Source organism: Vanellus vanellus, assembly GCF_965231255.1.
Source record: "Vanellus vanellus genome assembly, chromosome: 13".
In the NCBI taxonomy this organism is placed as follows: Eukaryota; Metazoa; Chordata; class Aves; order Charadriiformes; family Charadriidae; genus Vanellus; species Vanellus vanellus.
In genome coordinates this window covers 20,029,671-20,054,631 of record NC_138918.1, presented here as the reverse complement: position 1 = coordinate 20,054,631, position 24,961 = coordinate 20,029,671, and the positions used below count along the sequence as shown (strand labels likewise).

General features: G+C 46.3%; 1 protein-coding gene across 2 annotated transcripts in view; it reads left to right on the top strand.

Annotated features, from left to right (window-relative positions):
* The window catches only part of SIL1 (SIL1 nucleotide exchange factor), a 98,879-nt gene that overhangs the window by 23,171 nt on the left and 50,747 nt on the right, over positions 1-24,961 (top strand). For both annotated transcript variants that reach the window (XM_082489867.1, XM_082489868.1), the window contains exon 4: positions 3,240-3,375. In XM_082489867.1, coding sequence (XP_082345993.1) covers positions 3,240-3,375 — 136 coding nt within the window. The remainder of the gene's footprint in view (positions 1-3,239; positions 3,376-24,961) is intronic.

Below are 24,961 nucleotides of genomic sequence, written 5' to 3'. Positions count from 1 at the left end.
GAACAGTGCAACTCGGGCAGCTCATGTTTGTCACTTTTTCTGTTAGAAGTTGCCACACGTTCGCCCCGTGGCAAGAGGCAAAGCTAATTATGTGGTCTAGTGGCAAGAAGAGAGGAAGAGATGTCCTCGATTAGCTTCCTAGCTGTGCCTCTGTTGAGTCACCACAAGTGAGTCAGGCTTAGAAGAGTACCCTGTCAGGTTCTTGCATCCCATGGGTGTGGATTTTGGTACTTGCAGTGTTATTCTGAAGCTGTAGTCGAGGTGAGTGGACTCTGTGTGCCCCTTTGCACTTGTACAGATGTGCAAAACTACCCCGGTTTTGGATTCTGCTGCTGAGCCCCAGGTGCCAGGCCCCCCTAGATTAGCAGATCTGGCAAACTTCCTTGAGGAGCTTGCATGAGACACACTCTGTAGCAGTGGAGTGGTGTTTTTTTAGTTTAATTAATGCCATGGCTTAAAACAGGGGGTCCCCTAGCAACACTGGCGTAGGGGACCACTGACCCCCGCCATGTCCCTGGACGCTCTCTCCTGCCATTGCATTGCAGCTTGGTGGTCTGTTGGTTGTGTGATGCAGCTGTTTGGGAGCTGTGCTATTACCCAGAGCAAATACAAGGGACAGATTACAGTATAAGCACTATAGGCCAGTGCCGTGGGCCCACCTGGAGTCCTGTAATGATGAGATAATTTGTCTTTATTCCAGGGAGGGAAAGGAGGAGGCTGGAGATAGAGCGTAGTCATCTCAGCTGGAGATGCACTGGCACATCCAGTGATACATGCCTGAATTGGCAGGCAGCCTGACACCGAGGTTCAGACGGGATTAATGCAATGGGTGGTTAACTCTCCTGTCACCTTTTCCTGCACTCCCACTACAATGGGCCATGTCCCTCCTTTTCTGCAAACAGACTGCAAATTGTCTCATACCCTCCCTATTGAAGTATTTCAGCTTATTGCAGCTGATTTCAGACCGATAAAGCAAGGAGGCTTTTTACCTTTAAGAAAATTTCCATCATTCTTTAGAAAACATCTTTATACTATTTTAATTATGAAAACAAACCGAAAAGGATTCTACCCAATTTTTACGTAAATGAAGAATACCTTGTGTGTTGTTAGAATCGTCTAGTTTGGAAGGGATCTTTGAGGTTGAGTCCAGCCATCAACCTAACACTGCTAAGTCCACCACTAAATGTGTCCCTCAGCACCACGTCTACCTGCCTTTTAAATACCTCTGCTTCCCTGGGCAGCCTGTTCCAATGCTTGACAACCCTTTCAGTGAAGAAATTTTTCCTAATATCCATCCTAAACTTCCCCTGATGCAACTTGAGGCCATTTCCTCTTGTCCTGGCCCATTTTTGCCAGAAGCACTAATGAAAATGAGGTATTGCAAAGCAGTTGTGGGCCAAGCAGTGGCAGTAACATTTAAATGAACCAAGTCACATCCTCTTATCCTTACCAAACATTTAGACCACGGCACTTCTCTTAAGCAGAGTCAGTAAACATCAGCTATCTCCATTATGTGTTTCAACAGATACAACACTTGGAGGCCTGTTGGTAAATTTACAATAGCCTGTATTGTTAAGTCCCTCTTGGATAATAATATAACAGCGCAAATAACCTAAGTAATAACTGCTCTGACTCATTTATTTTAGTCCTGTTGAGTCTTGGCTCAGAAAATATTAACATTGATTTTCATCTGCAGAAACCTGGCTTTTTATGTTTATGATTGTTGCTGAGCTTTAACCATTTGTCATAATTTTAACAATTTCAAGTCTCTGCACTAAGCAAAAGTAGGAGTTAAGGTCTATTTTCCCATGCATTTCTGAAATTTCAATCCCTTTTGACAGATAAGATAAAAACATTCTCTAGGTTTGTCAACCATCTTCATGTGTTACCACTGTCGCTGCTAATTGTACGTGTTTTGTGCAGGCTGACATTTCTCTTGCTCAGAAACACTCTCCTAGGCTGGATAATGGATATTTATATGCAAAGCATCCAGATTCTGCCAGAAAATATGCATGCATTTTTTCCAAGAAGTGAAAGAAGTGAAGGCAGAACATGGCCTAAAATTTCCAGTTAACCTCTTAATTGACTTCTTTCTTTCCCTGTGAAAACGTTCTAAGGATTAATATCAAAACACTTCATGAAGTGAGCTGTAACTCTTATTCTAATTGCCAACAATTAGGAATAATCTTTCCCTATAGGCTGGTTATTTAAAATTATTCAGTGGTGGCATTCTTGGAGAGATCAGGAGCTGATCATACTCCCTGCAACAGAAACTGCTGTCTGGATGATTAGCCTGGACTAGCTTATCTGTTCCTGTGAAAACCAAAATAGCAAATACCAGCTTCCCCACCTGTTAATAGCCCAGTGTGAGATAGTACGAGGTCATTACTTACTATGCACACTCAATAATTTTATCCGTTGCGGTTTTACATGACTCCCACCAGTTCCCTAGGGAGACTTTCCAGTGAGCAGCGAGGTTTCCCTTGCAGCAAGGATTTTTTTTCCTGCTTTTCATCTTCATTTTTCCCTTTGCGTAATGTCTTACCACTCGTGTTAGCTGATCTACCACACCTCTGCCATTCGCGTGCCGCACTTGTGATGTGGGTGGTGATTAAATCATTGCCTCATTGTTTTAGAAGACTTGGAGGACACTGGGAACGGGTAAAGAAAAGGATGCTCGTGTTCTTATTGTGTGGGCAGTTCGGTGTGTTTTCCCTGTGTCCTATTTTGGAAATAGCTGAACTATTTTAGCTGAAATCTTCTCCAAGGCTCAAATAAGTGCATTTAAGAAAAAAAAAAAAAAAAACCACAACAGAAAACACAACGCTTGAGGCGTTCCACTCGTGTGGAAAATTTCAGCTGAAAAAGTTAAAAGTTTGACATATTTTTAGGCAGGGGAAAACAGGGTCTTACAATGTTACACAACCCTAATAATAGTCAGGGCTCCTGGCTCTGAGTCTAATATAGGTGAGGCTTTTCGAAAGCTTGTTTTAAACCTACAGCCTGCACTGGAATAAGAAATCGGCTGTGTTGCTTTGTTCAGCACAAATGTCATGCTAGTTATGCATGTTTAACCTTTAATATACTTTAAATCTAAATTTAACCATGTGGAAAGAATCTCGGATGTCAAAAAAAAAAAAAAAAAAATCTGCTGGCGAGGGAAAAAATTTTGTATTCTCAGCCGGCACTAAATTACCCAGATGCAATTGCTAATGAGCTGAATCTCTTCTATCCAAAAGGAGTTTGCCCTCACAAAAATAGAAGAGAGCGACATAAAAGATGACAGCGGGAAGGAGCCGATAACGGAAGATGATGCTGATCCTGAAGACCTGGAAGTGTTTTACCCCACACATCAGTGGCAAACCATCCGTCCAGGTAACGTGCTGATAACTAATTATAGCATCCCTTTGAAACACCACCTGACAGCACCGACAGAAGCCTTGCAGAAACTAAAAACGCCTGTTTGTTCCCGTGACAATGTATTCTTTTGCTGGTGTTCAGACCGAGGGGTACAGACTCAGTGACCCAACACAGGGTGAGGAGACCATCGCCGAACCAGCTGGCGATGGGTGCGGTTGCTAAAGTGCTTTCAGTTCACTGGAGCAGGTCGAGTGGGCTGCCAGTCACATTGCAGGTGGTGATGTGTCTCTGTCACTAGCTCAGAAGCCTGTTCTCTCTTTGTACACTTGTCAAGGGACAGATTTTATAACGTTTGTTGGCACGTGGTATCCCAGGTCTGCTGTGCTCCGGTGTGGGCTGGTGAAATGCTGCTTAGTGGCAATCCGATTAAGAATCGTCAATGTAACACTACACAGCTTTTTAACAATGGGTTTTCTGTTCCTTGGCTGTTTGAAATCCAGCTTTTATCCCTATCCATACATCCCACAAAAAAAATCTCTTCCCTTTTTTTGGGTTGGTATCTTTTATTAGACATGTATGGAACACATATGGTGAGAAAACACCAACGGGGCAGGCTGGCTTCACTGCAAAAACCCATACGCTGGGAAAGGCTCTGGAGAGGATAAGCCCCTTTAAACACACACCCTGATGCATGTATGCACACATATTTCAGCAATTAGGATGATCAGTAAGCCTGCCTCTGGGGTCTTGGACAAGGTATTTAATCCACTTGTGCTTTGGTGTCTTCGTGGATATGCAGGTGTAATACCTTCCCACCTCAGAAGGGTGAACTAAGTAGTAATTAATTTTTATAAAGTGCTCTGAATTTAAAAGAGCTTTATCCTGTGCTCGGTATTATCATTGAATGAATAAATATGGGATCCATTTGTCTTGAAATTTCTGCCATATATAGCAGAATGACTTTTCCAAATGTAAATCTTTGTATAACATATAAGTCTAGCAAAAGCCCCTAAATTTCACAAAGCTGCAGTATATAGTTATATTCCACTTTTGTACCATTATGTATGGAAGGCGTGTGGTGTCCCTGCTTAGTATTCAGACTGGCAGATCCCCACCACCCTTGTTGAAGCAGAGTATGTATATACTTGCAGTCATTATAAACGTTGTTGCCAGTTTTGTTCAGAAGCACCTTCTCCGTTGCACGGGTGTCTTGTTCTGCTTTGTTTTGGTAGCAATTCCAAGTTGGGCATGTGCAGCGAAAGGCTTGTGGAAGTGGGGAGCTTGTCAGCATTCACAGCATGCTGTAGGAGAAGAATTTCAATTACTCTTGTAAAAGGCTTAAATGGTGACCTGCCTCATCGTCTGGTCACTACAGATCCTCATTTCAGGTGTGCGTGCAGATTTGGGTAGAAACATGTCAGAAAGACGAATCTTCCTTAGTCTCCCCCTGCCAGCCTGGGTTTTTGTCTCCTGTGGGTTTCTCTGAAACAAAATGCTGTGCGTGGACTGTGACTCGCAGTTTTAGCATGTGTATTACCTGAGGCAAGGCTGGGGAGCCTGCTGCCTCCACAAGCCCATCCCTGCTGCCTCTGACCTGGTGGGTTTTCTCCCTTGCTAGCGCAGGTCTGTGTTTGGGGGGTTTGTTGACCCCCAGGACGAGGGAAGCTGCCAGCGTGGCTGCATGAGGGATGTACCTTTCTCTCCTTTAACAGAGGCGCACGCGTTGGCAGCATGTCTAATCTGGTGGTGCTGCATCTTCCGATGTTTTCCGATGGGATTTCACTGGCTCATAGCCGAGCAGGGTCCTGGCTGGTGTGTGCTCAGTACAGGCCACAGTGAACTGCAGTGCAGTGCTCAGAAGTTTACTTTCTGCTGCCCTGTCTCCAAGATACCCCCATGCCGTCTTCCGTTGTATCCCTCCAGCAAATGGGGCCAAGTCTCTACTGCGGAAGCAAATGTTTCTGTTTGAAATCTGCGTCTTCAGTTTTGAATAGTGGAAGGGACCTCAGAGTTGCATTTCTCCCCGTTGCGCTCCTGTTTCATCTTGTTCGTGTTCTGAGCTCAACACAAGATTTTTATGCTTCTGTCCAGTCCCACAGTCGCTCATCTTTTATACATGTATTTCCAATTTTGTTCTGCTGTTTTTCTGGTTCCCTGTTGCTAATTGCATCAAACTGTGTTTCCGCCGAGACTGCAGCAGTGTCATCAACCTGTAGCCTGTCAAATCCCTCCACAAAATTCAATTGTTACTGTATACATTACGCTGCTTTGTGTAGTTCTTCTCTCACTGCCTACAATGTGAGCTGGATTTTGATCAAGTCCTTTCTTGCACTTCGAGCACGCTTCAAGCTGCTGGAGGTAGCTGGATGCAAACGGAGAGAGACAGTTACCCTAAGAGCTCTGCCGCCTGTAATCTGGAAGCAAGGAGATCAGTTGTCTCTTCTGCCAGCCAGCTGGGAAGCTGACGGGCTGTGGAAAGGTTGGTGAAACTTCACAAAGTCCTTTAACACTTTGTTAGGCATTGCTTTTTTCCTCACTCGGCACTAAATAATGCACCAGGCCTGGCTGGGTTAGACAGAAAGGATATGTGTGCCTTGGAAAGACTTTTAGCACTTCCATTATTTGACTTCTTTTGGTATCATCTGTGGAAACAGTGAAGACATCTGTGGGGCTTTTCATTCTGTTCTTGATTGGCGTCGGTAGGAACTTGTAGGCTACTTGGGTTCTAACGAGTGGGATTGCAGCGTCCTCTGAATGGATGTTCACGCCCATGATCAGATCTCTTCTCATGGTCAGGTATCTGTTCCTCCACAGATGCAGGTATTTTTTTGAAGTTGTGCTTTCTCTGATGTTTCTCTCCTTTCTGGATGTACGTTTACCAGGTGATGGTACCCTTGTGAGTTGGAAGCTCTTTGGAGAAGCGTAGCATAGGTGACTTGCTTTTGTTACTGCTTACGTTAAGCTCTTCCAGATGCATGGAGGTGAGTCTGTCAGCACGCAGAAACGCCCCACCACTTTTCAGGGTGATCTTTGCCTGTTGGTTATGGCAACCAAATGCTGATTCCTTAGTCTTCGGGATAGCAGAGATGAATGGAAGGATTGGATGGCATTGATGGTGGTCTCTGTCAAATTGACAGTTTTGGGGGTTCTTTATATAAAAGCATTCCTTCCACATCTGTAGGTGACCTCAAATCTGCCACTCAACATCCTGGAGCACATGAATGCTTTATTTCCCAGGAATTACCTCCTTTTGTTATTTGGGCACCTTGTTTCCCTCTATTCCGTTTAGCATTCCTGACAGTGATTGAAAGTCAGATTGCTCTGACCATCTAGTCACGTCACTGACCAGCAGATTATCCACCCAACATGAGGGTCAGAAGTAGCTCCTCTGCAAAGACATTGCTGTGAAGATTAAGGAAAAGAATAGAAGAGGCAAGGGTTTAACTGGGAAAGAAAAAGTGGATTAATTATCTTCTCCTTAGCAGTGACCAGAGCTGTGGGGAGGTCGGGCTGCGCAGTGCCTCTGCAGATGGGCTCTGTCCACCTCTGTGGCAGCAGCGCTTTCCTGGTCCCTGACGTGGCAGAAACGTGGTGGCATGTTTCTCAGCTGACAGTTTGAAGTTGGGAATTAATGTGTCCAGTTTCCAAATCCAGATGGACCAAGCGAGAACCTCATATTTACAGTCTGCTCTGCAAGCTTTCCATTTGAGAGGAGCCAAGGCTGGGGCACAGAAAGGTCCAGAGCAGCTCCCTGCAGACTGGAGAAATGGAGCAAAATCTTGGATTGGCAATTGAAATGTTGGAGCATTGGATCTCTTTCAGGTTTGGATAGCATGTCTTGGTATCTAGCCGGGCAGAGCATGTGCTAGAGGAGCTCAGCTAGCCTGTACCTTTAGCTGTGGTTAAACTTCTGGCTTGCAGAGCTGTGTGCTGATACCTGCAGTTACTCTATGGCATTTGTACTGTTCACAGTCATTTTCCTAAGTGCCTAATTATATTGCAGTTAAAAAATAAGAAGCCATGACTGCCGCTATTGATCAAACTGCCAGAGCGAAGTTGATGTGAGCATGCTGTTGTTGCTGCTTCTGCAAAGATGAAACCATTTTGTGTTCAGCGGGGAGCTGATGACACATTGCTTAGCATTTAAATATCCATGGCTGCAGCTTCTGAGGGTCCTCGGGCTGCTTTCTCCATCGGTTGCTATCTTTGCTGTTCATACTTGTCTCAGGTCTTCCCCTGTCTCTTTTCCTGCACAAACAAGGCTGTGCACATATGGAACCACAGTTCTCAAAGAAAGCATGTTGCGGAAGTGATTTCAGAAGCTGTTTTGAAGGACTTGCTGTGGTTTTGGGAAGAACAGCACTCAGGATGGGGAATAAGTCGGTCCAGTTTCATTGCCGGTCTTTCTTTCAAGAGGTTTCAGCAGCTGAATGAGCCAGCGCTGCTCTAACCCGAAAAGAGCTTTTAAAGCCGGGAGGAGAAGGTACTGGCAAGAGGGATCCCTTTGGCTCAGGAGCCCTGTGCTGGGGCTGTCCCGCAGCCTATGTGGATGGTGTGGTGGCTGGCGAGGATTTCCTTATACCTTGTCGGTGCGTATCTTGCTCCTGCCATTCACCAGGATGTCCTGAGCTGTGCTGACTCCTGCTAATTGCTTTGCTGAATTAATGAATCTGTCCGAACCATTGGCTTCTGGGTGACCTAGACCTAACTCAAACGCTTGTGTGCAGGTCTCTGAAATATTTATGTCAGCACAGGCAAGAGAGGGCTGTGAAACATGGTGTTAAACCACTGGGGTATGCTCATTTTTGCAAAGCTGGACATGTGTAATCCAGGAAATAGAAACCTCATCAGATCAGCACAGGTTTGCATGAAGAGGGAAGGCAAATGGGATAATGGGATTTTAAAAACCTCATTTACACCAGATGAAATGCTTCTTTTCCAGTTGTGGTGGTTTTTTTTTTGTTTTTTTTTTTTTCAATAAAATAACTTGTTACTGATGTGCAGAGGGGAAAAAATCTTGGCTGTGGAGTTGTTATAATCTTCTCTGGCCAGCAGCAGGGAGAGCTGCAGGGTGATTACAGCAGGTAGGAAAGCCCAAGCAGTCTCGAGAGTGATTGCAAATGTTCAGTGCTTGGAGGCAGAGTTACGGTCACTGGTAGCGCTCCATATGCTTGTTTTCCATTTGCCTTCTCACGTACGAGGCTTTTGATATCCTAAATGTACCTCGTGCCTGTCCTCCTTTTTATTACCATGTGCCTTCGTGCTCTGCTCTCTTGGCTTCCCCATCCTCATGGGCTTTCCTTGACTTCACACCTTTGCATTATGGGGTGGAAGGTTTCCCTAACGCTGACTTGTGCTCAATTCCTCCTTACACTGAAGGTCTTTCTGGCAGAAGTGCCAGGGCTGAAGCTCCACCTGCTGGTTCTGGCTCTGGTTTGGGGCACTGGAGAGCAGACATGTAAAACAAAATAAATTCTCCATGCCTTACTCCTATTGCACATAAGAGGGATAACTGTATTTCCCTTTCTCCTGTTGGTAAAAGGGCAGGATTGGAACTGCTCGAGAGATGCTCGGGGAGCGTGCAGACAGGAGGTACCTGAAACCTCTATTTGAGTAGGGAGTGTTTGAAAGATGCCAGCTTTTGGATGTGGAGATATTGTCTGTACGAGTCTTTCCAGCTCAGCTGTGCAGATGAGGATAGTGCTGTTACCTGTCTTCAGCCTTGCTCTTGCATTATCCGCTTGGATTTTCTTTGCCAGCAGGTTCTCTGAGCTGGGAAGTCAGAGGGTGCCCACTGGGGATGCACACCTGGTCCTTGTCAAGCCGTCTCTTCAGCGTGCAGACAAGGGCAGCGCCACGCTGCACGGTGAGCAGGAGGGCTTCCCAGCTATGAGGCAGGCGTGGGCTGGCTGTCCCCTGCACGGTGAGCTGCTGGGAGCCGCTGCCACCATCCCCACGAGGTGCTGGTGTAGGTGGCTTTGGACCCATACAGTTGAGATGCATGTGAAACAACCAGGAACGTTACTGGGCTGTGTCCTTGTGCGCAAAGCTGACCTTTTCCAGGAGAGGATAGAACTGCAAAACCTTTGCCATTCACAATAAGAAATGGGAAACTGTAGCAAATAACAGAACTTTATAGGCTAGTAACTGAATGTGCGCGTTAATAAAAAAAAATACTCCCACATTATAAAAAACACTCTGCTTCTCTAATTTGACAAGTGTAGTAATGCAGTTTTGATTATACATTTCGTAGCATGTTGTAAATGCAGTGTGTATGTATATTTAAATTTTAATAATGTGGGACCTTAGAACTGCGTAACTCTTGGTACTAAATCATTCCTGGGAACTGGGCAGAAATGGGCTGTTGTGTGTCAGTACAGTTAACTTGCAGGTTTTACTGAAGCGTAATCGCGGGGGTTGGTGGCTGTGCCCAGCCCCCCAGCGCAGTACCTCTCAGGGCGGCGGGCTCAGCGCAGCACGTTCAGTGTGGCCAAGTACCAGTCTGGCTCACAGGGCTGTTTCCCCGTGTTTCCTCTCTGCTTCTCCATGACCTGGGAAGTTTTACAGCTGTTTTTTTCCCCAGCATGTGGGTGTCAGGTTTAGTATTTGTGAAATAAACTGAGAGCAAATTTTTTTTTCCTCCCCGTTCAAACACTGATAACACTTCTCTTGTCTTCTCTCATTTCAAGAACTGCTGGTATCCTGGCAGCACCAGCATTGGGGAGAAAAAACTCTAAATTTACTACTTGGATTGCTCAGGTTTAGGAGCAGAGGGGGGCTGAGAATAGACTTTCGGTGAATCAGGATGAACGCTGTCCCTTACTGGCTGTGGCGTTACTGGTTTCATTAAACAAGGCAGTTATACAAAGTCTTCCACAGTGATGCACGTACTGCCAAAACCTAATTGCGCTTCTGAGCAGCCGAGATAAAAGTTTGCAGCTTCTCTAACACATGGCCATGGGCTTGGATGTTGGGCATAACCAAAACAAGGATGTAATGATGTATTTTCACATGAGACAATCTGTAACTCCTGCTAGCTCTGCGTATGACTCCGTGCCCCACAGTCCTTTACAGGTTAGTTACAAAGTGGTTATAAACCAGGTGATGGATGGAGGGTTTGAGAGGCAAGCAGCTTTTTTTTGTCCAACAGGAAGAAGTTAGGCTGCATTTGTCAAAATATTTTCAAACTTAGCTTTAACGATGCTCTGACTGGTGGTGTTTTAAAGTAAGTGTAGCATCAGCAAAGAGATTAAGTATATCAGCTGTATAGCAGTAGACATCAGCAGTGGGAATCATTCACATGGTTAAATTTACATTGTTTGGAGGGGAAAAAGTGCTTTGAAAGAGGAGAGACTATTTCCCAGAGAGGGAATCTCTCATTCCTCTCTTTTATCTTCTTTCTGCCAAACCAGGGATGCTGTGAATATGTGAGCTGCTAAGAGGTAGTTAAATGTGTGCTGGGTGATGAGGAATATCTTGCTATGGTTTTATGTGCAAGCATGCTATATTTTCTGTAATAACATTAATAGCCTTCATGTGACTGTTTAGAAGGATGAACCTTGTTAAAGAAGAGGTATTTAATAACAGGCCTATTTTTATCTCTGTCTTTATCCAACAGTCTGCATATTTATTTCAAGCTTGTAACAGTGCTTTGGAAGAAAAATGTTTTCCCTCCTGGAAAACATTTTGGGAGTGCATACAGCCTTGGTTATCTTGAATTTCCAGTTTGAGTATCGTCCCTCTTCCTTCCAGAGCAAGCAAGCCAGACCAGGACCTTGGCTTCAACATTTTTTTCAGGTGCTATAGGAAAGCGTTGTTTAAAAAGCATGACTTGGCTCCCAGAGTCAGTTAAATGGTTCTGGAGGCCTGACCAAATATAATCAGAGCAACTCCCTTACACTTCAAATGCACGATGTTGTTTTGTGAGACCAGCCTTCTGAGCATTGCGATGTGTGCTTGACTAGCCGTGGGTCTGACCTCTGTCCCCACAAAACCCTGGAGGTTGCTTCATGGCAGTGAAAGCATTGAATTCCCCCCAAAGCACCATCATGGGTGCTGGGGATCAGGCAAATCATCCAGCACACTGAAACAGATGTCTCCGCTTTACTGAAACAGCTTCCTTTAGCATCTCAAGGAAGCTTCTGAGTTAAAAAATAAAATATATCTGTTTTTCCAGCTCTGCTTTACCCGCATAAGCTTGGGAAAGAAATGTAATCTCCCTGGATCTGTGTTGATGTTTTGTAGAACTAATTCCCATTTATTGCAAGAACTCTTACAACACTATATGCAAGTTTAATTTTTTATTATGTGTTTACATTTTGGAAGGAGTAAGTGTGGTGGTGTTGGAAATTCTAATTAAGGATAACATTTCTGATTCAAAAGGTCTTTCTTCAGCCCCGAGATTCTTTTTCCTCTCCTGATTTTCTGCCTGCTTCTTAAGACTGCAGGAAGTTTTGCTTGGGTCATTCACTTGCAACAGGATGTTTTCTGAATACCGAATTAATGTATGCAGTCTGTCACTTGGTATTTCTTCTGTTCTTCTGCTGGAGGTCTCCCAGGGTTGCAAAGACCTTGCAAGTGGCAATGGCAATAACGGGAATGTGCCTATGATCCTGCAAAGTAAAAGAGGAAACATTAAGCTGCCTGTCTCTCCCATCACTGCAGGGTGTGAGTAAATAGATCTCATCAACAATTTACATTTTAACCCCAGATCAGGTTTTATTTTTAGGATTTGTCATTCAGCCCAAGTGAAACCTTTCCATTTCTGTTTGGTGGTGTTTCTAAGGGCATCTTTAAGTTATCATTGAGACTGCGTTTTAAGATGCATTTACTTTTTTGATATAATCTGCTGCTTTTCTTATTTGAAACAAAGCCCACCTGTTCTTCATTAATTATACTATCATTTAACCTGCTAACCAGGTTTCTACTAATTACGGTTATCTCGCTGTTCTGCACACGGTGATACGCAAAAATGATTAGACCTCTCTGTATTTTGATTAACTAGAGCTGTAATGAGGTGGCAAATTGTGAAGGCTTCTGCAGGTATTGTGAAGGCATTTACAGATGATGTGATACAAAGCTGGGAGGAGCGGCTGCTGCACCCGATGGGTGTGCTGCCCTTCAGAGGGACCTCGACAGCAAAAACTGAAACAGAAGAAACTGTTTAAACACAGAAAAATCTGTTTTACTGTAGGGTCATTGAACACCGGAGCAGGTCAGCTCCACCAGAGAGGTTGTGGAGTCTGCGTCCAAGGAGACATTCAGAACCCAACTGGACGCAGTCCTGGGCAACCTGCTCGAGGTGACCTTACTTGTACAGGTGTTGGACGGGGGGATCTCCAGAGATGCCTTCCACCTTCGACCCATCTGTGACACTGTATGGCAGTACCTTTTTCAAGGCAGAGGATCCCATGGTGGGCTCCACAGCAAGGTGCAAATCCTGGTGTTGATGCTGACTGTTCCCCCTTACTAACATCAGCTGAAACCTGAACAGAGCAAACATGGGAAGAGTTGCTGAAGACCTTTCTGAAGAGACACAGCAGAAAGAGATGTCTGAGACCAGGTACTGGAGAGTTGCAGGGCTGGAGCCAAGATCCAGAGGCTGGAGTGAAGGTGCCCCACAGGACCAGAGCCTTTGCTGGGAGGAGAAGTCAAGAGGCTTTTCGCTTGAGCCCACTTTCTACCCACTTTGATCTCTTCAGGTGCTCTCCAAACATTTGCGTTACATCCTGAAATGGAAAGGATGTTTCCTGAAGGAGGAGCAGAGCGAGTCTGCCAACAGAAGAGAGCTTGTACCTCACCCTGCCACCTGCAGGGAAAGCCCAGACTTGCTGGTGAGGAGGAAGAGCTTCCAAATGAAGCTTTGTTGGTTAGCGATGTTAATGCAACCGCTTTATGAGGAGGAAATGTATACGCTCTCCTTCATCCACTCCAACAAAGATCCTCAGGTTAGGTCAGTCCACCTACACTGGCTATTTTTACTGTTTGCTCTCTCCTGTACTCAATAATCTGATTTGTGTGTGGGGGTTTTGTTGGGTTTTGTTAGGTTTTGTTCTTTTTTTTCTTTTTTTTTTCTGAAGTGGACTAGAGATGATTCATGTGACTTCTTTTGTCCCCTCTGCAGTGCAGAAGGTGCAGACAGGGTGGGATGATAGCATCTTTGTACTTGTCAAGTATCCATCCACAATCCAAGGCACTGCCTGTGTACAACCTGAGTGCAAAGGTGATTTTCTTCAAGTCTTATGAATACTACACAAACAGGTAAAACAAGACACTCGATGAAGACCACACTCAAGAAAGATTGTATCTATGGTCTGAAAGCCAGATATGGGGTCACTGAAGTGGACTGCACAGTGGTGGCTGAGCTGGGAACTCTGGAAGGGGAGATTTCCCACTGTTCTGGCATGAGGAACCGGAGGACATCTGGTTCTCCATGAGGACCTCCTGATGCCTCACATAGAGCTTGCTGTGACACTGGGTGGGAGCTCGCTGGCAGGGCTGCTCCACCGTCACAGGCTGTGGTGCAGCCCAGCAGCGCTCCCAGGGACTGCGCGGCAGCAATGCTTGGCTGTTCTTGGCATGGTTCTGCTCTGAAATGTGGCTGTGCATGAAGGTACCTTCCTACAACGGCTGTGTGTTGTCTGCATCACTTTCATCAGCGGAGGAGTGACAAAAATACCCTCCTGCTGCATCGCACTGAGCCCTGTGGAGCCAGCACACCTGAGAGACGAAGAGACAGTCTGTACTCTCCCAGGCATCACCTGGGCAGTGCTGGTTTAATCAGTTATCCCTGTTCGTGCCACCAAGGCTTTATATTGGGTGGAGACGTGTGTGTTTGAGGGGGGTGAACCCCAACTGTTAGCTTGTCAGGTGTCAGGCAGGATTTGCAACACTGGCAGCTGGGGAGAAAAACTGTTATTAAGTGTGACACGGCACCTTGGATACGGAAAGCACGGGGAGACAATAAATACAGACTTCCATAATGTCATTTTATAGTGTCACTCTTCAGAATTTATTAAGACTTAGTTGCAGCGATGCCTGCAGCTTCTTCTGGTTGAATCGGGAAATTCTGTTCATTATCTCCAGCACTTGTTTTGACCTACTGTGTTTGAAAAAAAAAAAAAAAAAAAAGGAGAAAATATTGGAGGCATAGGGACACCCCAATTACTTTCTGTGGCAACTGGGTTTTTTGGTGTAAATCCAGATTTTCTCAGGTTTGCTGCTAGCACCCCAGTCAGTGCTCGTCTGGGTGGATGGACCCAAAATGTGAAGCATTGCTTGATGAGAGCACCGAGAAACACAGGCACTGAAGACCTGCTTTAATCACCACAGCTTCCTGTGGGGAGCATGCGGCAACGGGAAGAGAAGAGCGGTAGTGAGGAGGGATGCGACTGTCATCTCGGAGCAAGTTTGCATGTCCTGTCATCCCACCCTGGTACCGCTCTAGCGTGTGGACAAGCTGAGGATGGCTGAGGGTGGAGAAGGGTTCATGAGACGTTCCTTAATGACAAAAAGGTGGTTGCTAAAGTCGTGGGCTCAAAAAATAGTTCACTGTCACTTCTCTGCGGGTCTTGCCACTTGTTTGCTGTTGAGAGCTCTCTGCCTTTTTGGTGCTAAGAACGGCACTGGTGTTTTTTAAGAGTTCCTCAGTCTACAAATGAAATTGTGCCCATTTCTCCCATTTTTTGTCAAACACAAATCACAGCGATGGCACGTTTGTGTACCTTTACCCCTAAGCTCAGCATTTAGCTTTCCAGGATGGAAGAAAATGAGTTCAAGCCCAATCTTCTGATAATTTATTATGTTCCTGGTGCTTAAGGGCAAAATTTCAGTTGCCAAAAGCAGATGTTTGCTTGCTCCTTTTTTAGCTCTCAAAGTACTTTCTGCGTGCTTGATTGATGGACGTCTCTGTTACATTAATAGTTGGGCTTTGCAGAAAGCTGTTATTACCAGGAGAATCTGGTGTGGGTTTCGGTTTTTCTTCTTGCATTGAAAATCCATTATTAATGTCTTTTTGAGGGAAAAAAAGGCTTCAATTCCAGCATTTTGCTTTGCTTTCTTAAGCTCCTTCACAAATGTCTTCTCTGAGGCGCTTTTAAAATCAATATTACAAGTGTTCTTTATATTTTACTGTGTGGTTGACGGTTTCTGCATCTTGCTATTGATTTCTAATTGTGTTGCAGGACATCTGGGTGTGCGCAGATTGCCATGTGACGGATTGCTTCACATGTGTTTTTCCCAATCATCCCTGAGTTGGCTTTTTGCATGTTCCCTCTTGCAGGAGGATGCCGCTGAGCCTGGAAGCTACCAGCACAGCTTTGCATGCTTGTAGCCCGTGAGTGCCATCTTGAGACAGTGAACTTGTGACTATTCTTTTAATTGTGCTTTTGATTTTGGTTTTATATCGGATGTGGAGGTATGCTTGTGAGGTCTCCTCTTTTGTGTAGTCTTTGCAGAGTTGTTCTGCCCGGGCTTCTCTTGCACTTTTGTGTTCTGCATTGTAGGAGCTTAACAGGTTGTCCTGGTTTTGTTTGGGGTGGTCATAATGCGTCTTCAGCTCTTTGGATCGGTGCCGGCATGAGCTCTGATATTGCCCCTTGGATCAGCTCTGTTAACAGACCTTGGCATTTCAGAGGTGCAAAGTCCAAGTCTTGATGAAATAATATGAAAACATAGGCCACATCTGTAGCTTCTGTAAAGTTGGATTTGCAGATATAGGCACTTGCAGCATGTCAATGTTGATGGAGCATGGGCACATCTGTTTGAGAGCTTCTTGGGACCAACGGAGGGTGTGAGGAGTGACACGACTGTGGCCAGCACAGGCACTCCAAAATGCATCCATCACTCCAGGTGGGCTGCAGCAGGGGAAGGGCGCGTGCCAAAGAGGACAGAGGACCGGGCACATTGTGCACATGGCAAGTCCTAAAAGCACGAAGGAGAAAGACCAGCAACAGACGTCTTTTGTGTAGGGAGGGTTTGCACGTGCCTCAGGCTCTTGGGAAGGAGGGTGGTGATCTGCCTCCAAGCCCTCCATGCATGGGCAACACAGGCTCCACGTCTGCCAGGTGCTTTGGTTGCAATGATATGCAATATGTAGATGGTTTGGGTATACAGTAAATTGCTGCCAGCTGGATCGGGGTGTTTGCTTGTCAGGCTTATCTTCAGTAAGGTTCAACTCCTAGACATGTAAAACACGCTGCACTTCATGGAGACGAGTTTTAGATTCTAAGGAATTAGTTGCTGTAGTTTATCCATCCGTGCTGGGGAGCAGAGCAAAAAGATGGCAGAGGCACTTGGTACCGTGTCTCTGGAGGAGCAGCACAGAGTACGGGGTGTTTTAAGCATGCTCGTAGAGGACACAGGCAGTCTGAGATCTTCCTGGGTCCAGCGGTGCCGCTGTTCGCTGGAGCCGGCAGTCAGGAGGGAGGTGGCATGCATAACTATGGGCAGGCTTTGACCTTGCCACTGGAACTTAGTTAGCAATTCTGTTGATGTTCTGGAAACGAAAATATAATTCAGGCCACCTTCTCCTCCAAGCTGACCCTGAGAATCTGGGAGGAGAGGAACTACTGAATAATTAGGGTCCTTTTTTTTTTCTTCTTACTAGAGTTACTGCTCAGTGTTGAAGTGCGCTGTAAAGTGTCATTAGTTTCCTTGAACCTACTGGTCCAAGTGTACTTTGCATTAATATAATTACGTAAATTGCAGTCTCATTAATCACAGCATGTGCTGCGGCGTATCACTGTCTCGCCTTATTTTGCGGGTGCTTCAGCTGGCGGGAACCCCTGTAACCCTGGCCAGGGGGGAAGGCTGTGGCTGTAGCATTCCCCCTGGACTCCTCTGCCTGTTCTAACGCGCGTTTTGTCTTTGCATGCCTCTTACCCTGTAAGATCCAGGAGCATTTGCCAGCGCTGCCACGACTGCGGAGAGCAGCCACGCTGCTGCTGCGGAGGAGGGCAGCTGGGCCACAGCACGGCAAAGGTAGGTTTGTCGCAAGAGAGTTTTGCCGTACCACATCCCTGCTGCTCCTGTTTCATTTTGGGTCCGTAGAGGTCCCGGCATGGTGGAGCCCATGCTCCTGGCATTGCAACAAATTCCCGCAGCCTGAGCTCTTGCGCAGGGGATCGCTGCAGGGCTGTTGGATGATGCTGTGGCTCTGTCTCCGTGGCAGAGCTCTCAGCCTTCCTGGCAATGTAAATTCTCCTGGCTGCATGCTAAAATTACACTGAGTTATTGATTTATCTTTGAGAGGATTTCCTTCCCTAGGGACATTTCTGGCCGTTGTAATGATTTAGTTCTTCTGCAAGTGCAGAATCCATAGCAGAGCCGAGCCACCCTCCTGCCTGCGAGTCTGAGCCCAGGGATCGCACTCCCACAGGCTTCCTCTGCAAGCTGATTTCTATTCCAAAGCCAAGGTTATTCTGCTGTTACTTCCAAGTGACAACTGCGAATAAAAGGGCATTTTTAACTTTGCACCGAGCAAGCTGCAAGTCCCTGACTAGCCTTTGTGCCACGGCACTGGCGTTGTTATCCCGGACTTGTTGCAAATGCAGCTCTGAGGCTGGCATGTGGGAAGTGTGAAGCCATGCCAGTATTAACACACCCAGGCTCTTGGGAATGTGGTAATTCTTTAAAGCTGGTATGATGGGAGCAGGATTGTGCAAACATTTTTTTATTTTTTTTTTAAAAGATGCAGGGTACCTCCTTTCTTTTTGTTTGCATTCTGCTAACTCACCTATGGAGCATCTCTAAAAATCAGCCTAGGCAAGATTGGTTTTGACCTCCTACTTGAACCCCTGAGGAGGCAAAGCCAATTCTCTGCTTCTACCACCAGTCTTCTCCCCTTAGCTCTGAAATTGTAGTCCACCAGTTGTGACTCAACTGGTGAACACCATTAGTAGAAGGACCCAACCCTTCAGGAGTTGGGACAATTGTTTTACCAAATATCTTTGAAAGGGGAATGTGTGCCTTCTCTCTCTCTATGTTCCTGGGTCCCATCTGTGTCCCTGGGTGACCATCTCCAAGCGATGGCCCATCTGAAGCCACCTCCCTGTGGGTCCCTGTATCTAACCCCACGGCGGATTTGGATCCGATCTCAGCTGCAGTGTGTGCACTGATAAAATGCGAGGCTGCTCACACACGCGGTGTTATAAAACAGCATCCCCTCATTAGGCCCAGGGAGAATATCAATTTATTTTCCTGCAAACCAAGTGTGGCACAACTACTTTCTTTCTTAGTGATCTATCTGCAATATAAAACAAGTCCTTAGCGTCTATCTTAAGTACTGCAATGTTGACAAGTTCTCTTGATAAAAATTAGGCTAATGTTCGCTACGACTGCATTAGCTATAGAAACAAGGCTTTAAATTGAAGCTTAGGAAAGCACTATACCAACGCTCTCTCCAAGGCATCTTCTTATTCCAGCTTTTATTATTCAAATTTGTTCTCACTATAACTTGGCAGCGTAGCTGGCAGACGAGTTTATCCAATACGTTCTGCTAGTCTCGCAGCCAGGCATGGTTCGGATCGGGCACCTTTCAGCATTGAACTGGGGAAGTGTTGTCCAACTGTCTGCAGACCTGGGCTCTCTTGGCTCAGGGGGAGGCTTTAGGCTTGGGGAAATGTTGGTGCCGGGATGTTATGCCACCGCCGGTGTGAAAGCATGCGATGAGCCAGCTGACACTCATGAAGTAGAGATACAATCCGAGTCAATAAACTGTACGCCTTGCCAGCAGTACAGTGTGTCCTGAAACGCTCCTGGAGATAGCCGGAGAAGGGTTTTCCTCTGTTGAACGTGCCTGTCTTTTCAGTTTCAGCCTTGATGGAGTTAGGAATGCAGAAGCTGAGGACAGGAACAGAGATCACTGAGACCTGGTCATGAAGACCCTTTCTCAAGCTTTGCAGCCTTCCCCTTGAAAGTAGTTTCTCTTTTTGCCCCTTTTTCTTCCTGCAGCACAATCTTAGGCTTCAGCTCCTCACTACCAGCTGCAGATTAACCGTGGCCAGTTTAGACCTCCTGATTCTCACCCTGGTGTTGGTCCTGACGGATTATCCCTCACTAGAGAGCAGTTATGTCCTCCCCATGCTTCCACATTCCTGGGTTCTTTGAGGGTGGTTTTTCTGCCCTTATGTTCATCTGTGGTGGCCATCTCAACAGTCACTGGAGAGAGGAAGAGGGGCTCTCTGAGGGTGACAGATGTGGAAGACAGCTGTGGCTGATGATGTTCCGGAGGTGCTAATATCTGTCATAGTAAAGCTGCCAATAGCACCTGGCTCAAAAAGGTGTTTGATACCTAAAATTCAGCAGAATAAATATAATCCTCGGTTCATTTTGTCAGGTTCTCAATTCTCCTGGTCACCCCCCTCGTCCTTCTCTGCCTACGTTCTGCATTGATCTTCTCTAGATAAGCCTTCAGCGTCCCAGATGGGCTTTCTAATATAACAAATACACCTGTGGGATGACAATTATTTAATAGGTTGCAGTGACATTATGAAGTAGTTTAGGCTTGGGGATAAATAACTTAGTGGGCTGGAGAGGGATTAAAACTGGCTTTTGTAAATAATGTTTCTCTCAGATGTTGACTTGGCGACATGGTGAGACAAAGGTTGCGGCAGTGTCCGTGCAGCCCCGTATGCCATTTGATAGCTGAAATAATCAGAGTGTGGCTGGACACCCTCAGTCCCTGCTTTTCTTCTGCTGCCCAGACCTTTGTGGGATTAAACTCTCTAAACTGCTGCAGTTCACAGAATCGAGCCCAATATCAAAAGAGAAAATAAATTAAGTGCTTCATATTGAATCACTAAGCACATGCATCATGCTGTAACCAAGGGTATGTGGTAATGCATAAGAAATGACTGGCTTGAAACTGGAGATAAGGTTTTGCTTATAAAGTGAAAACATGTGTTTTTGCCAATTTTACAAAAGGGCAACCCTTCCTCTTCCTTCCCTGCTATTATTTTTTTTCCTGGTGTATTTTCTGCTGTTGCAGTGCAAGTGAGAGAGAAACCTGTGCAGAGAAGGGAGGTGGAAGGGCAGAAGCACTTGTTGCGAGGAGCCCTTCACCATATGAAGCTTTTCTATATTGGCAGCAGCAGAAGATATATCAACAGATGCTACAGCAGCGACTCCCGTCAGAGAGGCACCATATGTCCTCTCCCATCGCTCCTTCCCTAAGAGTCTTCCTCCCCAGGCACCTCGCTAGCATCCGCCTGCGCTTCCATTGCTTACTATCTCGGAGCATCCCAGAAAGCAGCAGACACCTCGCGGGAGGTACGTGCTCTGCCCTGCGTGTGACAGCCAGCTCTCTCATCCTCGGTGGTTATCTTGCCACGAGAAGGTTGAGGTTTGATATTTTTTGGGCAGGCAGCTAGCTGGGCTCTGTGCACGCCCCTGCACGAGGCTGGGCTACGTGCAAAATAATCTCTTTGGCTGCCGGCAATGGTTGGTGTGAGTTAAATGGACTCTGACAGCGTCGAGCAGGGTCCATCGCCTTTTGCCGCCGGGTTTGCCTGCCTCTCCCTCCCCTTCTGCTCTCCCACTGCCGGAGGCGAAGCCAAGTGCAGGCAGCGGGTGGGTTTGGCAAGAGGCATTAGGAGCCGGAGCCCGGTGCTCGCGGGGTGCCGCCGGTTTGAATTACCAGGCTCGTGGCCCCCGGCGCTTGCTGATCAATTGAGAGAACATAAATACCGGTGCTGTGGGAGAGCGCTGGATCGGTTTAAATTGGCGTTCGTAAGTGGTTGTCCAACCGAGTGTCCAAATTTAACTGATGCTTTCACACGTCTAACCAAGTATTACTGACTGGAAAGCGCCTTCCTTGCGACGCTTTGTTCTCTGCTAGCTGCAGATCGAATCACAGAAGGAGGGATTTGATTCTGGAGTCGTTTTAAAAATGTTTTCATTGTATCTGCCGAGGGTAACAAATTACAGAGAAGACCTCTCAGCGCTAGGACAAAAGAGTGACTCTAAAACCCTTTTCAGGTGAAGAAATGTTTGAACTGTAGGCCTGATGGATGGTGTTTAAAAGACATGGTCATTACTGTAGCAAGCAAGCGGTTGGCATTAAAAATCATAGGCTGTAAGAAAGAAGGTTCTCCCAAGGTTTACTCTGGGCATATGTCTCCCTGTAATGCTGGTTGTGCAGAGCCCTTAGCGCCCTGAGTCCACACAGTAACCTCTGTGGCATTAGCCATGGGAAACCAGTAGCCCAGTGAGCACCAATAAGTAGCTTCTGTCTTGCTAAATGAGAAACTGGAATGGAAATGGCCTTTTCTCTGCACCCTGTTTGAGGAGGGTTCAAGACCGGCAGAAGGCAGTGCTGCTGCTTTGAGACACTTAAGGACCTTGAGCAAGAAGCAGAGATGGTGGCACTTAGAGTCGGGAGGTATCAGTGCAGCGATGTTGCGGTTTTCCTGGGGATGGCTTTGCTGCCGGCAGCAGTGCTGGGCATTGAACTGGGAATAGATTCACCCTTGGCAAGCTTAAAAGCGTTTCAGGTGGCTTCTGTCCCTGCTCTGCTGCAGCGTGGTGCAAAATCGGTGTTGGAGAAGATGTTGTATTTAGACATCACCATTTTGACAGGTCGAATTGCAGGGTATTTATTAGCATAGCTTGGAGTATTATATAAAAGATTTGTCAGATGAACTAACCAACTAAACTGTCTTATGTGAAACATCCTTGGTTTTGTTGAGCTTTTTTTAACTGTTCATTCGGTCTCTCAACAATTCATCATCTTCAGGTATTTCTGAAAGACACTGGCGTGAATTGCTGCTGAGAGCTGAATATCTGTGGCTTGGAGATGAGGCCCTTCCTGCTCAGGATTTGTCTGCGTGCTCTGGGAGGCAGAAGAAAACAGCAGTTTGAGTTGTTTACTCTTGCTCTAAGGACAAAACTCCTCTCTCATGGTTTCTTCTGAAATTCCAGGAAGGGAAAGACATCTCTTTATCTTTGTTGGCCCTCTGCACAGCAGGATCTTTGTCTGTATTGGGGTGCAATGAATAAGACAAAATAACGGTGGGAAAACCAGCCTGACACCACCAGGAGTTTTCGTTTGCGGGCAGAGGCAGCGCGGCTGCCTCTAGCCCTGGGGAGATGGGGCTTGATGGGAATAGCCACGGTGGGTCATGGCAGGGCTTCATCCAGCATCCCATCCTCTGAAGGTACTGCAAGCATGTGCTTAAGGAACAGTTTATGAACATGGCAAACGTACAGTGATTATAAAAGAGTTTTCTCTATAATTAAGTACAGTAGGTAATTAGAGCCTCTGCTGTCTGTGGTGCGGACCTGAGAAATCAGAGGTGGTGACCAGGATGGTGCTTCTCAAAGGATGTGCTGCGCTCAACTGGCAGCGGTGGTTTCCCAGTGGAAGTACAGAACTAATGGAAATGAGAGATGCGCCTGAAAGTGGCTTTGTAAAGCATTTCAGCCAGCGTCGTAGGAGTTTCTGAGTGAAATGTGGATGCGGGTGTCTGAGCTGCCTCTCCGCCTGTGCTGCGGGTGAGGTACGGTGGGAAACGCCAGGGGATGCTGGGGCGGCTTCTGGGGGGAAGCTTCCAGGCCTGACGCTGTTAAACCTCTCCGCCAGCTATCTGGAAGAGGTGATATATAGCATATTAATGACCTCTTCCGGTGCACTTAATTGGGAGGAGCTGTGAGTGCCAGAAAGAGAACTAATACAAAAGGCTATAGATGAGTGAAAAAGGGGCAGGAAGTAGCAAAATGAGATTCAGGCTTCCTCTGGGCTTCCTCTTCCCATCAGTAACCCATCTCTTCTTGACCCGTGTCTTCTACACATCTTCCCTTTCTTTTGTATGTAAAAATGTTCTGTTTTGAAATAACAAGCAATCCAAGGAGTGGTATGACTCACCCTTATAGGGGAAAAAAAAAAAAAAAAAGGCAGGCATTGCTGCTTCCTCGCTCGCCAGCGCTAAGCGGAGAGTCCAGAGTCAGAGCACGCACCGAGCCTCTTCGGACTAGGGCTGGTTCATCTATTTTCCTCTGAGCCCAGCGTTCGGCGTGAGAAACAGGTGGCATCTTTGTGCAGCCAGAGCACCGTGCTCGTGTGAAATCCTGTTCTCTCCCTGGGCAGAGCCCGTGGCAGGAGCAGGCAGCATGAGTGAGTGCCAGAGCGGTTGTGTCCCCTGTGCATGACCAGCACGGGATGCCCCAGTCTCTCCCATTTACCCGCCCATGGCACTGGTGGCTCCTGGAGCGGCAGTGCCAGCAATGCGGCAGAGGGGAGCTTTGCTGTTTCCTGGGATTTGTCTCCTTTTGGGTTGATTTTTAGTCATTATATTATTAAAGGAAAAGGTACGGTGCCATCAGATAACTTTTTGCAGATGCTCTGTCAGTCTTGTGCAGCCTTATTATTTTTAATATCGCAGCGCTGCCGGTTTGTTTTGCTGGGAATATTCACATACTGATTCACGGATTCTTTTGTTGCCTGTATTAGAAAGAAAGTCCCTTTCGCCTCACTCCCCTGTGCCGAGAGAAACAAAGAGAATGTAGATGCTATCTGACGCTTGCACAGATACCGAGGTGATTTCTGAGAACTGCAGAGCCAGTTACTGACTCACAACTGTGGTTTGGTTTCACACCATTAATAGATTTTTTTTTTTTTTTTCCCGTGGCAAATGAGGACGCTTACTTTGGGAGAAACCGGAGGATCTGCCTCGGTGAGCTGGATCACCCTTTTTTCAGCTTGCAGAAGCCTTCCCAGGCTTCCACTGCCATAGGGGACAAAGTGGTGGCAGAAGGTGTTTCTGGAGCCTTGTGTCCCTCTTGGGCTTCTCTTGCTGGTCAGGTTGATGGGTTGGAGGTCCAAGGGAGGGGATGGGGAAGCCGCTGCTAGGAGCATAGTGAGTTATTGTGGGATCTCAGTATGAGATTGCATGTCTATGTACAATGTGAAAAATCCCTGGTTATATTTGATGCCTGCCTGTTGCTGTGTAGTGCGTTGGGGCCCAGCCTTGTCCCCATGCAGAGATGCAAAAACACCCGTTGCCAGCACTACACAGAATAATGTGCTGGAAAGGAGCTGGGCAGGATGAGACCTTTCTTGTTTAGCGAGGAAACATGGGTGGTCATTTGGTTGGTCTAGAAAAGGAGAGGTGGGATTACTTGGTTATTAATACTACTATTCAGCACAGCAGCCCTCTGCTTTTATTTATCCTGTGTATAACACACCTGATTCTTGCCTTAGTTGTAAGCGTGGCGGAAGCGTGTTCTGTTTTCCATTTGTTTATTTATTTATCGTCTTGTTTTCAACCTCTGCAAAGCTTGATATAGGTATAGAGCTTCAGAAACGTACACGTAACAGAATAATAGATAACTGTGATTTCGTTTCAAGGCAATAATTTAAGTCGACAGGTTTAGCTGATAACATAAAACACAAGAGAGAAATAGGATCAGTTTATAAATGTCAGCAGAACCCCTGCAAGTGAGTTGCTGCCTTGAAGCTGACTCCGCTGCTGTTACTCCATCTAATATATTATAAGAAGAAATAAACAGATGTCTGAAAAAATCTGGCTGACCAAGATTAAAAGAATAGGGCTATAAATTAAATTCTTCCTTGGCGTCACTTTAAGCAACTTTCAGGATGGACAGA